This window comes from Chiroxiphia lanceolata, chromosome 5, assembly GCF_009829145.1.
Source record: "Chiroxiphia lanceolata isolate bChiLan1 chromosome 5, bChiLan1.pri, whole genome shotgun sequence".
In the NCBI taxonomy this organism is placed as follows: Eukaryota; Metazoa; Chordata; class Aves; order Passeriformes; family Pipridae; genus Chiroxiphia; species Chiroxiphia lanceolata.
Window position 1 is genome coordinate 47,935,359 of NC_045641.1, and position 15,393 is coordinate 47,950,751.

At 39.4% G+C, this 15,393-nt stretch overlaps 1 protein-coding gene across 1 annotated transcript in view; it reads left to right on the forward strand.

Annotated features, from left to right (window-relative positions):
* The first annotated feature begins 10,737 nt into the window (after nt 1–10,737).
* SLC17A8 (solute carrier family 17 member 8) overlaps nt 10,738–15,393 on the forward strand; it is a 32,836-nt gene continuing 28,180 nt past the window's right edge. Inside the window, exon 1 of the mRNA XM_032688075.1 lies at nt 10,738–11,153. Within this exon, the coding sequence (XP_032543966.1) occupies nt 11,011–11,153 (143 nt within the window). The 5' untranslated portion in view covers nt 10,738–11,010. The remainder of the gene's footprint in view (nt 11,154–15,393) is intronic.

Below are 15,393 nucleotides of genomic sequence, written 5' to 3' on the forward strand. Positions count from 1 at the left end.
ACTTTCACTGGTCATTGACCCAGAAACCAGCCCTTTTTCTAAACCTGGGTTTCAAAATACACCGCTTTGTCAGGTTAGTTTTCCAGCACTCTGAGGGAAGGTAGTTCTCAGCTCTTTATATGGTATAAATTGATAAAGTATGAGACATCTGATCTGCTTAGAAGTATCATTGTTGGCTGGAGATGGTGTGGGAGGAGAGAGTAAAAAAGGAAGAAGATAGTTTAGGTGAAAATGTGAAGGTAGCATCAGGTGGCTTCAGTTCTCTCTTCACTTGCTGAGGATGACAGTAGCCCCATTCCTTCCGCAGCTGTATCCGTCAAGTGAGTACAGCCTTGTCACTGCTGAGAAAAGACCTGCCTTAATTTGCTCAACAGATCACAGTCCTGATCTGACTTGTATGTCCTTTACCATGGTAATGTTCTCTTTGTCCCTCTATTTCTGGATATTGGTAGGATCCATAACTCACCTGTTTCTTTTGGAGGAAGGTCCCAGGTGCTGAAATCCAGATGTTTTGGGTTGGTTTGTTATGACTTAAGGTTGAAATTTTCATAAACTCTTTCATGAAACTCTTTCATCTCTGCTTCATCACTTAAGTATCTCTAGTCCCACCTTTTATATTTGTCATATACCAGAGCTTTAGGTTAATCTTTTTTATATCAGTGTTTGTAGGGCTGTGTTATCCTATGGAGTTTGCAGCTGTGAGGAATGCAGCTCAGTAGATGTAGGAAATTGGCTCTTTGTGAGGAGTTATGCAAACAGAAATGGTTCATTCAATGTTGTCTTCCTGTTACCAGACACAAGTGCACTTTTATCCTGCATCTCAGAAATTCCCTGTGCTCATGTCACCTGCTGGAGGCCACTGCACTTGCTCAGCAGATTGAAAAACTGGCTCTTGAGAGTGACAAGGGGGATTCTGATTTCTTGTGCCAAACTTACAAAGAAGGAACTGAGTTTATACTCCTACCCGTGCACAAACCTAAGAGCAGCTAAATAAGTACTAGTTATTTAAGCTCTAAAAAAAACTTACTAAGTATTCCAGGCATAAATTTTAAACTGTAAAATGTTAAAAAAAAATCTTTTTTTTTTCTCTGTAGGACACCTGCCTATGAACTATACTGTTATGGCTCTAGTGCAGTTTCTTGCTGCAAATTAAGGGACTTGTGGATGTGAAGCAGCTGGAAACTTAGAAATTATAGAGATTTAATGACCTGCCTACATCTGCATACCAATTTTTGAAGGGTTTTTTGTTTGTGCCGTAGTTATTATTTGGCCTTTTTTTAATGGAATTTCTTAAAATGCTTCACCTTTTGGACAACATTCAAAAGACTAAATTTTACACTCTTCTGCAGTAATTAGCCATTCAAATCAAGGATAATGAAAGAAGTAGCTCCATTTGAAACCACATCAATGAAAACGTTGTTATCTTTGACCTGAAAACCAAGGATTGGGAGCTGAAGTTACTATACTGGCATCATTTGTTCGTGTCTGTCTCCATGTATCCTTAATGCTAGCTTAGGACTATGGTTTGTAAGAGTAAACAAAACCAAAACTTTTTAGAGCTTTCTTTCCAGCAGGTTACTTAAGAACCAAGCACCACAAGGCAGAATAACTGCTGATTTTCTGAACAGAAAAATCAAATATTAGAGCAGAGAACTAAAAAACTAGAAATACAAATCTCGCCCCTGCCATGCTGATGAAATAAACACTTACCTAATAGCACCAAAGCTGTGAGTGTTTGGCTGATGTCACAGAAGTGACTTCAAATACTGCAAATAACCAAAAATGCTAATGAAGCAATCAGATGAGACTGTTACTACAGCAATAAATTTCATCTGAAGAATCTATCGTAACATGGCACCAGATTTTTAAATTATTTTTATTTTTTTAAAATATCTAGAAACAATGTCTTACAGTGATTGCTCAAAAACTTCATCTGTTGGATAAAACTAGGAAGAGAAGTAGTTTTTGATGTGGATTTCTGACTTGATAGATACTAAATGTCATGTTGCAATTGAAGTGATTTCAATATAAAGTACTATTGTATTTTCATCATTATCCTGTGCAGGATTAAATTAATATTTAATCTGTTCTTTTTTTATTATCTGGCAAGCAGGAAACTGTTAAATTAGTTGAGGTTTTTTTCAGTTTGATTGTGTATATATGCTTTGTTTCCTAAAGAATTAATTCATGGATTGTTATTGATTGACAACCATTATGAGAGAAGGATTTACAGTGAAATAACACATTTGCAATATCCTCACTGCCACGTTTTGCAAGCCAGAACCATACAGTTGAAGCTCTTTGCTTAAACAAGCACTATAAACATTTCTTAAGCTAATCAGATCATTATCTGGCTTTTGGGTAGGAGCTGTTTCCTTATTCTTTTCATGTCATAGATAGTATAAAGCCTTGATTCTCTGCACGTTGGAGAGATTAAATAAGTGGAGGTCTCTTCACACATAATTGCCAGCTTAACTGAGCTCAATCCCATGTATACCAATTCTTTTGTCAGAATTTTCCTTTGGACCGTGTGCCTGTTACTTTTTTCAGGCCCTTTCGGATGCAGCCATCTCTGCATATCCTTTCTCTTGCATGTTTTTTTTTTGCATCCATGCTCCCAAGCAGTGCATGGCTGTTGTAAAGCTTTGACAATTTTGTTTTTTCTGGTGATACTTGGTAAGGAATGCTGAATTTATGACAGTGACAGTCTGAATTTTGTGCCTGATACCTTTTATTGGAGGTTTTTGTTTTGCCATCATGGGCTGAAGAAGGGAACCTAACATGAGGCTCTGATCTCGGCTTGATGGTCTAGCTCTGGCAAGCTGATGGAGAGGGTAGATGAGTTGGCATCTGTTTCCCTTGCTAGCTCTTTTACAGGCGGCAATGAGACAAAGGAGAAAATGATAAAAGCAGCTGCAGGTAAGTGATCCACAGGATTACTGAATCCAGATCCAGAGTGATACAGCAACCCTTCAGAGTAGAGAGGCAGATTTCAGAGAATGCCTGAAAAAAAAAAAAAGGAGGAAAGACAGTGGAAAATGTCATCTCCAAATGTCAGAATATCTAGTGCCAACTCCATAGGTTTGGACCTATTTTTCTTTGAAACAGTGCCCCCTGCCAAAATGCTCTGCTCAAATTCCTGGTGCCCTGTGCAGAAGTGCTGGTTGATGCTGTCTCATGGAAGAGCTTAACTAGTCCTGACAACTACTGCTACTGCTGCTGCTGGCTGCTGCTTGAGCTCAGATTTAATTTAATCTTAACACACTTATTGGAATGTTTCATTATGTTTATTTTTCTTGGAAAAGTTACTCTTGTTAAATTGAATGATTGTGATTAGGAAGTTGAATAAATCCCTTTTTTTCCACTCTTTGTTTTGCTGTAGCAGACATTTTCTGGAGAAAGGTAGGTAAAATATTCAATAGCTAAATTATGTATACATACAGATTAGAGTTATTAAAAAGCAACTTTATTAAAGCTGTGGATTTTAAAACAAATTTATTTGAACTAAAAGCACTGGGCTGAACTGTGCATTACTGGTCACCATGTCTTTCAAGACTCCATAGTTGTTTAATTTCATTTTTGTTCAGTTCCTTTTAATGCATGCATTGTAAGGGAAGAGAAGATTTTTCTTTGTCAGCGTTTCTCAGTTTCTTAACTTGGAAAAACTAGAGGGTTTAAATTGAAATAGAACTGGCTTCCTTTCCACTCTTTAAAAAAAATTTCAGGCAGTGCTGGGTATTTAGTCAGTGATTTCACCTAGCTTAGCAATGGGAATATCTTTAAAAGTCTGGCAAAAGCATGTGTTTTTTTTATTTTTTAATTTCTAGGTTGTAAGAGATGACATATTTAGACACTGACATCTGTTGTCAGAACTTAAAATATTAATTTTAAACGGAACTATTTTGCTCAATGAAACAAAATGTTGATTATCATTTTAAACTGCATCTCTCTCTATGTAATAATTTCTAAACAAGAAAGGGTTACACAAAAGGTATTCTGGAGCTTATTTTTTTCTAACATAAATAAGCCCTAACTGCAGTTCAGCCTAAGTGCAACTCCCCCTTCAAGTGAACTATAGCATATGTAGATTTTCAGCTGTTTTTTTAAGATTAATGTGACTGCTCAGTCATCCTTCTCCCCCATTCCTTCTCAGCCCTTTGCAACTTCAAACCTGTTGCCCACTTTCAACCCTTGTTTGATGAAAGTGTTATTAAAATACTAAAGGTAAAGAGTTAATGTAAGTTTTAGGGTAAATGTTACCTCACCAGAGGGACCAACTTTGCCCTTCAAGTGAGGGAAGGGCTGTAGATAGAGATAACTCTGGTTAGACACTAGAAAATTCGTGTAAGGGAGAGCCCTGGGAAGGCAGGTTTTATACATTCTGATCTTCACGTAGAAGCCGGTTTCATTTACATATCCCGCAGTTTTGTTTTCCAATTTAAAAGGGAAGAATTTTTTCATTAGCTTTTATTACAGTGCTTGCTTTTAAAGAGTTCAGATCTAGGATTAGAGGAACACAATGAGCTATGCGATATAATTTGGTAAATCAATCAAGCAAGAGGCTATTTACAAGCAGGGTATCACTACAGGTATTTACAATTGCTATGATATGTATATACTGCCTGGCATAGCTTATCTGTTAAACATGAAGAGAAGACAATACCAAAGACTATTCTCCTCTAAAACGTATTTTCCTAGTAAGAGCAAAAGGGAAACCACAAATTTGAAGAGATGGAATCATCTTTTGAGTAACTTGTAGCAAAAAGATTTCTAAAAACATCAAAGCAGTTTCTTACTGATAGTGACAGGCTGTATATAAAAGGTTATAAGAGATGTTAATTTTCAAAATGACCTGTAAGATGTAATAAAACTGCCATAAGGTGTCACTATACCCAAGAAACATTCAAATAAATTGCAAACATTATAGAAATGTTCTTATCCAGCTACAAGGCTTTCCTTATACTGCTTTGTGAAAGTAAAAAAGGACCCACTTTTAAAAGAACATACTGTATTCCTGTATGCACAGAAATTATCATCAATGTATCTTGTATTAGTTAGTGCAATGCTGTGGAAACTTTGTCTTTTTTTTTTGGTGGAGAAAGACACGTACTTCACACAGGAACTTTCCACATAGAAATGCTTTAAAGCCCTCTTATTTACTGTGTAAGGTGTAGGAAATTACTACTTAATTAGCAGTTTCCAGTAATGAAAATTATAAATAAGAATTCTTATTTCCATTATTGTTTTACTTGTTGCTAGATCCCGGGAGCCTCTATTTTTATTTTGTGTCTAACTGTGATCAGATACCTTTCGGATCAAATACCTTTCCTGATCAGTGATCTGATCAGGAAGCAGAAACTAGAAACCAAAGATGAGTTTTTTTAACCATTTGAAATTAGTGCTGATTTTGCTGCAGTCATTAGGGAATCAAACATAGCATCTGAAAATTTGATTTGAGCAGACTCAACACAAAGCATTTTAAGCCGTCAGGAAAGCACTCAGTTCTCGTATATGGTAAAATAGAAATCAGGATCCTGAAGTCTTTGAATCCATCTTCATTTGTGGAGGAAAACTATAGATGTAAAGCCATAGGTTTTAAAACCTGAAGAACCATATTGATCATTTATTCCTAACCCCATGGGATCCCAGGTCACCCCTTTCATCTTTGACATCAGATGCTGTAGATCTTGAAGGCTGAGAGACTCTTACAGATGCCAATAGAAATACAGTCTCCAGTACACCAGTCACTCTACAGAGGGATAGTTGATTTAACCCCAAAGTTTCATGCCTAATGATAAAATATGCTTGTCATCTGAGTGGACCTTTAAGGTACCACTTAGGGACATGGCTTAGTGGTGAACTTGGCAGTGCTGGATTAACAGGAGGATGCAATGATCTTAAAAGTCTTTTCCTGAAGGGATGATTCTACGATTCTATAAAATCTACCAGACAACTTTTTCACAGAATCACAGAAAATTCTGAATTCAGTCTTGTCCATGGGCGAAGCATTGTCAAACTCACACTGCTGTAAATATTAAAGTCTACCAACTGTAAGGCCCACATGCAGATGAAACCAACATTCATCACTTCTGCTTCGTTACTTTACTCCATTTGAAAGAAAAGGAAGTATTTAAAACTTCTGAAGAGACTTAATTTTGAAACATTGAAATGTTTTAATTCAATTTAATTTTAAGAAATCTTCAGTTAGGAAGACAGGTCACGAGGATTTTCTTGGTAAGAGCTAAAAAGACAAACTCATCTCGCTTTACCAAAGGAAGGTTCCTCCAAATAACAAGAACAAACTGTGATCCAACAAGCAGCCCGCAAGCACCAGGGATGTGATCACATGGCCTTGAACTGAAAAGAAACTGATTAAAAATTAACAAAGTTATTCTAGTCTGACCTTGGCTGCCCAGGCTGTGACAATGCTTTGCACTTGTGTGTGTTTCCACTGGAGGACCCCAGCAGCCTTTGGTTGCTGTTAGGGTTGATCATACAGCATGAAGTGAAGCATCTCTATGTTAATTCAGTAGAGACACCAAAAGGTTAAATTGACTTTCTCAGGATGTTAGTGTCAGGGCGTCAATTACTATGATAATTAAATATTTGTAAAGAGTTCAAAATTTTATGTTTTACAAGCATTGGGAAAAGTGGCTGCTTGCAAGGCTGTATCAGGAATCATATTAATGAGAAGCACACTTGTCTGAATAACACCTGCATATGAAATGTGTATGCTATCCAGTCTGCACTGAAACCAATAGCAAAAGTCCTTTAAATGTGGCTAGGACTTTACCCCAACCATTATTTTGAGGAATCATTGGTAGGAGTAGCATAAAGATGATTTTTTGAGGCCTTTCAACAGAAGAAATAACTAACAAATTAGATAGCCTCTAGGTGTACTTTTACCTGTAGAAACTACTCTTCCATGTAAGAGTTATGTTTATTGCTAGCTCTGATGTTTGATTGCTTAGTTTTCTTAAGGGGCTGCTGCAACCCTGAATCAAGCCCTGTGTCTGCAAGGCGCAGTTATTTTGGGGGCATATCTCCTGTATGTGCACTTGACCAGTTTCCAAGTTTTCTTACAACTCATTTTGTTCTTGAAAATTATCCTGAGGTAATGATAAGCCCACAGCAGTGGCTGTCTGCATGCTGGTTTTAGGTCTGTATTGGTGTTAAAACACAGTTTTGATACAGCCTTCCTTGGGTTCTTTGAGGGTATGAGTCTGTAGTTTCAGTAGTGGCTACAAGTTGTGAGAGCCATAAAGTTTTAATTTTGCAAAATATTTCTTTGCAAGTGCAGGCAAATGCTGTGTCTTGAACTTAAACTCCAGCTTGCAAGCAGCAGACTTAAAATGAAATTATAAAGTACAATACACTGTGTTTTAAGAAGGTCTGAGATAGCAAAAGAAGAATCACAATAGAGTATAATTTCTGAAAAGAAAATTAGGACATAGGTTTGAAACAGGAAAGAAAAAAGTAGTAACAATGGCAGCTGGGTCCATAGGGGCTATAATGTTAGGTCTTGTTAAGGAAGAGAGATTTCCTCAGCTGACGCTCCAAAATGTGTGCTGGGATTAGTCACATAGGGAATGCCATGGCCTCATCCAGTACATTCTTGCTGGGACTTGGGTGGTGTCCCAGGGATGGTGCCCCAGCAGGATCAAGGCACTGCAAAGCTGCTGTGACACACTCTGCAGCTTGGAATCTAGGCAGCTTACTAGTCTGTACCTGAGGAGGAGGAAACAGAGAAACAGCACTGCTCCTATGGAGTTGCCTCCCTGCAAGAAAAGCAAGAGTGAGAAACATCCTTTCTTTAAACCTTAGGGAAAGGGTATATGAATTTGAAAATGAGATACTACTGCAGCACTGCAGAAGTGCAGGCAGTGAAGAATTGCAAAGAGTAAAGAGGAGGGAGGGATGAAACCTGCTGTGAGAAATGTGTAATTCTGTTAATGGCCCTACGTGCATGAAGGGAACATACCTAGCCAGGGGCTAGCCAGGATATATCTCTGAGGAAGCTACTTGAATCAGTCCCAAATGCATGAAGGACAGACTTCAGACATCCATGCAATTAGAGAATGAGTGGATAAATGAATAAAGCCCTGAATTTTAAGCATAGCTTCTTTCTTGTGTCTACTCTGTGATCTCTTTATCTGAAGCAGGATCAGAACCCTGGAAAGAAGGGCAAGCTAAAACCCTCTGTTCCACAGCTGCTGGGAGGTATGGGTTTTGAACACCACTTTCCAACCTGAGCTCTAGTCTTCCAAAGTGAATTCCTGCACTAGACTTTGCACCATTTTCAGTTCAGAGCTGGATTCTTACATGGTTTCAGGTGTTCAGCTGCCATAAGAACATCCAGGAAACTCTCTCAAATGCTAGCAAATTAATGTTTGTTTAAATGGAAGACAATTTGATATGTATATAGCCCTAAAACCATACATACCTCTGATGTCTGGCAGTTGACCTGCTAGGGTTCATTTTCTGTGTGCCTTGTGGAGACTGGAGACACTGTTTTAATGCATTGTGTGGGGCCTTTCCACAGTGGTGACCTCACTGCTCAGGCTGTCTGCAGGCCCCAATGAGCCAGGGTAAACCAGGGCCAGGGATCTGGAGTGAGAAATCAGGAGGATTTATTTCCTTTTGCTCAGTTTGGAGATGGCCAGATTCAAGCTTGAGCAGTGCGAGGAGGAGGCAGAGGAGAAATAGGAGTTGCAACTGCTCCCAGGGCAGCAGGACATGCTGCAGGGAGAGTCATTGGGCAGTCCTTGGGTTGGCAGTGAGAGCAGTTGCTGTTCCACCCAGCTAGATAGAAATACACCCAGAGAAGCTCTGCTACAGGCATGTGGGTAGGTAATGTTGGGAGCTGGTGGTCCCATGTTCCTACTGCTCACTGTGGGAGGACTGTCTGCAAGGACAGAGGCTGGAGTTTTCTGACGCTTCTCTACATCATATGAATTATTCAACAGCAGAGCCAGTTTTGCTCCAGCTAAGCAAAACCTTCTCTGCTCCTAGGTATGTTCTCTCTCGTCTCTCTCTCTTCTCTCTCTCCTTTCCCTCTCTGCTCCTGATTAGTACCAGGAGTAAAGGATTTCAGTGAAAGCTACTCGTCTACCTGACATAACCATGAGGAAGTGTATTTTCCAACATCCCCTTCCTCAAAGTGGAGCTGGGACAATCCAGACATTTGGTATTTGTATTATGGAGACATCTAAAACCCAGAGACTGAGGGCCTGTGCAAGGAGCCAGGAGAGGAATGGATAGGTGGATGTATAGTCCTTGCACGTCTTTGGCCCATATTTTACATCCCATTCATTCCTACTCACTCAGTTCAAACATCCAAATGAGGAGTTTGTAAGTGAAAACAACTCAGGGTTTATTTCTCTGGAGGAATCACTTTCTTGCTTTCTTTTTTTCTTCTCTCTGTCTGTAGAGTTTGGATAGACCAAGCTCTGAACAGAAGTTACAAGGAAAGTGAGGCTACTGTGCCTGGAAGGATAATGTCAGTGTAGGTCAGGAGGATTACCAGAACCATGGCAGCTTGCTTAGGGACACCAGGTGGCCAGAGGCAGAACAGGAGCTGGGGTTTGTGGTTGGGCAGCAGCCTGCCCATCTGCCCTCCACATGGCAACTCTCAGCTGGGGACTTCCAGTTCTTATACTGCTGGTGGCCTGATGAGGCACTGGTGGGTTCTTATTTTAACTTTTCTTGGGAGAGTAAGGTAATATGCCAAACACAAAGCTCTCCCTTTTTCTAACAGCCTGTGAGGTTTGTGCCTTCCCAGTCACCCAAAGTACAGGGAAGGGCTGACAGGGAAGGGAGTATTTGAAATAGTTTGGTTTTTTGGTTTTGGGGCTTTGAGGTTTTTTTATTGATTGGTGGTGTTTGGGGTTTTTTTTGCTTGTTTGTTTGTTTGTTGTTTGGTTGGTTTGGTTTGGTTTGGTTTGGTTTGGTTTGGGTTTGGTTGATTGTTCTGTTTTTTGGGGTTATTTTTATTCTTCACTTGTTGTCTATAACCCACATCCGATAACTGAAGCCTTGCCAAAAACAGAAATTCTTCATTTGACTCCAACCAATGTACAAGCACGATGAGCATACTGGCAGGCTGCATTTCCACGCAAGTTTTCATTAAGTACTTTCTGCCATGCTAGGAGAAGCATTGCCATCATGAAGTCACATGGAGTTGGACTGGTTCACCTCTTTGAGCCACGCTGTGTTTCAAAAATGTAATTGATTTAATTTATAGCTAGAATTCCATTGCTTATTCAAACAGCTTTGCACCAATGCACCTCCGCATCTATCTGCCCAAGGGCCCAGCGACATCAATAATAAATGACCAGACTGGGGAAGGCAAGTTTGGGTTCAAACCAGCAGGTGCATTGGGGTGAGGGGGCTCCCCTGGGTGGGGGGTACACAGTGAACAGGAACCGTAGCTTGCAATAATTCCCTCCCTGCAGAAAGGACTCATAAATGTTTAATAAACTTCTGGCCCTTACCATAGATGAGGTCTTATTAATGAACTGGAGTGGCTTGAGGACAGGTATTGTGTCCGTTACTATAGCACCACCTTGCACAGGATCTCGGCATGAAAGAGGCGGGGGAGGGAGGGAAGGAGAGAGGGAGGGATGCACTGAGGATGAGCCCCAGCCAGCCAGCCTGAGGTTTGCCTGTGGAGCAGGCAGCTCATCCTGCCCAGGGACACTGGCCCTCAGCAGCACCTCCAGCTCCCCAGCTGCAGCCCCCAGACGAACTGACCCCGTACAGGTACCGAGTGTGCACAGATGCACAGCCGAGCTGCTGCAAGTGCAACGCCGAGTCCCTGAGTGCTTCTGAGGGGGCTTCGCTCCAGAGCTTTGCCCTTCTGGATTTGGAAGATCTGGTTTGATTTTTTTTTTTATTTTTTTTTTTCTTCCATGCTCCTTTCTTGAGCAACTGGTTGGTATTGCAGAGGTCACCAAGGGGACCTGTGGAGGCTCCTGAATCTGGCATCGGGAAATATGACAGCAGAAGTGAATGCTTGTTGACATAAGGGATTTACTGAAGAAGAAAGACAAAATGCCTTTCAAAGGGCTCGGTTCACTGAAAGAAAGATTTTTTAACCCAGGAAAGGAAAAGGTGAAGAACACCATTAGTGACTCGCTGGGGAATCTGAGAAGGTAAAATCCAACAGAAAATTCCCAGATGAGTCCATTGCTTCAATCTATTAAGGAAAATGCAGTATAGAAAACGTTTAAACATGAAACAGAATTTAGAGTTGTAAAATTAACATCTGAGTTTAGAGGGAGAGACACCTTACTGTAAGATAGGAGATGTAGAAGGAGAACTGTTACAACAGCATATGACTATAGATCATAGAATATTTATATTAAACAAAAAAGGTGAAATAAGTTATGAAATAATGTTGTAATATACAGTGAGCTTGAAAAACTGTTAATTAAAAACTTTTAAATAATTAAATATGAATAATTCTGTAGTTTAGCATGCATGAGAAAACGTAATGATTTAATGGGAATTAACACTCCCAATGATGCCACTCCTGAATGGCATTTGATTTAATGTTCCTAAATTACAGGTTTTGGGGTTTTTTAATCTTGTTCTGAGTCAGTAAGAGAAATATATTAAATAGAGGTGTGTATGTGTGTGTTTATTGAGACTAGCAATTAGAGAGAGAAAAAGGAAGAAGCAGCTGTTTGCTAGTAAAAGATAGAAAGATTAAAGATTTTCATCTTAATCTGACAGTTTTATGAACACAGAAATGGAGGATTTTTATTTTTAGATAGATGAAATCTGTTTGTAACAAATGACCAGTTTCATAAAGGGAAAGAGATTTCTCATTTAAATGGAACATTATTTCTCTTAGTAATGGCCACTGACAACGCTTATTTAATCAATAAATGAGAACCAGAGGGTCAGTGGCATTTCTTGCATGCTTGATGTTAAGTGTTTTAAATCTTTGTGTGGATCAGGACAACATTTGACTGAAGGTGTTTCTAGGACTGAATTGTATTTGCTTTCATATCCATCCCTTTACCTTCTTTTAGGAATGCTATTTTGATTCAAGATACAGTTCTTGGCACATATAACATGCTTCTGATAACAAGAAAATGTGTAATAATTACATATACTATGCTGCAGAACATATATGCAAGAGAATAAGAATGTACACTTTTAAGAGATGAGTAATAAGAACTGGTAGATTGTCAGTTACTCTACTTCTGTATTATGTGAACAAAGTACTTGTGTTCTACACAGTTTCTACTTAACTTTTTTTTTTCACTTACGATGTTACAGATGAAGTCTGACATTTTGCTTTTTTTACCTTTACAATACTCTATAGTAATTCCAGGGAATCAGTTTTTCTTTAAGAACATTAGATTAAGTCACTTAGTCAATGATAAATTTTCTTTGCTGTGGACTCTGCTGGCCAAATTTGACCAAAACCATGTAGGGTTTCTATCTAATGAGTATGTGATGTGGCAGTACGCTGAGTTCACTTTAAATTATCCAGATTATTCTCCTCTTGTAACCATGTATCAAGGATATCATGCTGGTTTCCTACACAGTTGATAAGTACTGGCATCCAACTTCAACAATACTGCTACTGAATCAAATTAAATCTAATACCAATTGAGATACAAGACAGTTTGTAAGCTTAATTATTTTCTGTTTTAAACATACATATCCTAGTGCCTTCCTTAGATGAACTAGCCAGCGGAGGAAATAATCCAAACTCTGAAGTCTTTTTTACTATGTTTTCAGTCAGATCTAAGTAATAATTGCTGCAACTTTAGCTTGAAGGAAATACGCAGTCATATTTGAAGGTTTCTGTAAACAAATGAAACAGGCACGTTTTTAACTTGAACTCCATTCTCTACAGCTTAGTCTGCAAATGAGAGCATACACTTGTGTTTTTACATGGTGGTGCCTGTACATACGTGTCAGCTGCAACCTTGACTTTGTTCTTTATCCAATCCAATTTGCTTTAATTTGGTGTAAATCAGCAAAGAATTTGGTTTCTCTTCTATCATTTGATAGATGACAAATTGTATTAATGCGTATTCTTGATTAGGCCATGCGGTGTGATTTCACTGACTGCAGTGTGTTGATGTGGGGTCAAAACTAGAAAAGTGGATAGAAAAATACTTTTTAGCTTTGGTAAATATGACTGTTCTGTGCCTTCCCACCACATTTCCTCTGTCTTGCAAACAACAGAGCAGACCCAGAAGCTGGTACCTGGCAAAAGCAGCTGCCAGACACCGGCTGCTGCATGGTGATTGTCCGCAGTCGAGCTCAAGTGCTAAAGTGCAGGCAGTGTAAAGTGACTCACTGGCCTCCTCACAGGTGTGCAACAACCTCAAATTATTTTGTGAGTGTTGCAAAATAAGTCTGTTCACAGGAGGTGATTTTAGGGTGTCTGGATCCTGGAAGGGAGCAGGGGGGACTGAACTGGGAGACTCAAGAGACATCCTTTCTTTAGGCCTTTGGCAGCAGTTTCATTTTGTGAGGTCTTAGAAGATGTTCTAGAAAATGTTTGAAGTGTTTCGTATAAAATATTTTTAACGCAAAAATTTTTTTTTGTGTTGATTAAGTATATACAGTGAGGAAGCAAAAAAAGAATAAAATTAGAGGATTCAAGGCTTGGGTGGATGAATATCAGAGCTGTGGCTCTGTAAACCTTATGTTCCCCAGAAAAGAAATTCTTTCATGCAAAGCTTCTTGGCAGGCACAAACACTTTGGTCCTTCTGTGAACTTAGTGCAGTCAAAGTCATGAACTGAAGTAAAATCTTAGGCTCTCCTTGCTTAAGGATTTCAGGAGTCTTGGACCAGCTAAAGGCAACTGTGGGGTTAGTGATGAAGTGGGAAGTGACTAAGTGGGTTTACAGCTAAATAATATCACTTTTGATGTGAAAAGTCATATAGGCCATGTCACACGGCTGCTGTATGAAGTCTGGGCCCTGATAGGTGTAGCTCTGGCTGCTGCAGATGTCGCTTGGTGAATTAGCCTAAATTACTAAAAGCTGCAAGTTGGAAGGTGAATGATACACCCTTGCATCAGGCAAGGCTTCTCTGGCTGCACCGGACTCTCAAATTTTCCCTTTGCATACAAGTAGAAAGAGAGTTTAGTGCCTTCCAGACCACTGTGAGCACAATGTGGGGGGTCCAGATTCAGCTGATTTATGAGCTGTGTGAGGTGTCTTGTGCAACGGGATTAGAGCAAGGGCACAATGCACACGTGCGGCGCTGTGGCACTTGAAGGGCATCCATCCCTTCAGTGCACTGAGGCTGTGCTGAGGAGAAACTGCAAGGTTGCCCTGCAGCCTGGGAGATGCAGTCCCTCGGGGTTTGAGACATGCCATGAGTTTCATGGAAATACTACGCAGAAACCAGCAAGAGGGGTCCCATGGACTGAGTAAGTTAAGAGAGTTTACCTGTCTGTACTGGGATTTGGTACCGGTGCATCAATTCCAGGATTTAGTATGGAAAATTATCACCTGGGCAAATCCCTGAAGAGTAAATAACGCCTCAGAAGTTTTGTATTTGCTTTTGAATAAATGATGCTTTTCAGTAATCAGTGTATAGGTTTCTGAAGTTATGCAGGGATCATCTTAATTACTGAATTTGTAGATGTGAGGTTTGAGTATTGTGTAGGATGGTGCTCCAGCTGCCTGTGAAAGACTACAGTATCTGATGAAATCCGTTCTCGAGTCTGTTTTAACACATTGCAAATATTAACATTTGCCTGTTATTGTAGAATTGATGAGGTTTTAATCCAATTAAATTAAATTGTATGATTCTAATCTACCTATTTTATCAATTGAAGAAAGAACTAACTCCTAGGCTAAAAATCCCATAAATACAGGTTGCCAAATATAAATGAGCTCTAGGGATTTTATTTATTACTGATAAAAATTTTTGAAATGTCTTTAATTCTTTCAAAATTCTGTATATACCAGAGTAGCCATTCAATAAAGAAAAGAAATGTTGTATACAGTAATTATGATGTTTGGGCACAGAACATGGATGCAGATATCTTCAAATAGCTTAGCTCTTCTTAGTTGCCAAGTATTGTACGCTTGATGAAAAAGGGAAAAACATACATCTAAGGAGCGAACATTTCCTGCGCAGTACAGTGCTCTTCTGCGTGAGGCAGGTAATTACAGGACAGCACTGGACCTGAAGCAGTATTCTTCTAACTCACTGGTGAAAGTTTTCAGTGACACTATCAAAATATATGGATCAGTTGGAAGATATATTATTCATCTTTTCATGGGGTTGCCATATCTTCATTATATACCTGTTCAATACAATAAAACCAAAAGCTAGGTCAGACACTGGCTCTGTGAGTGTCTGCACTGCTCTAATGCCTATGTTTTTGGAGTGCTATTGCAAAATAG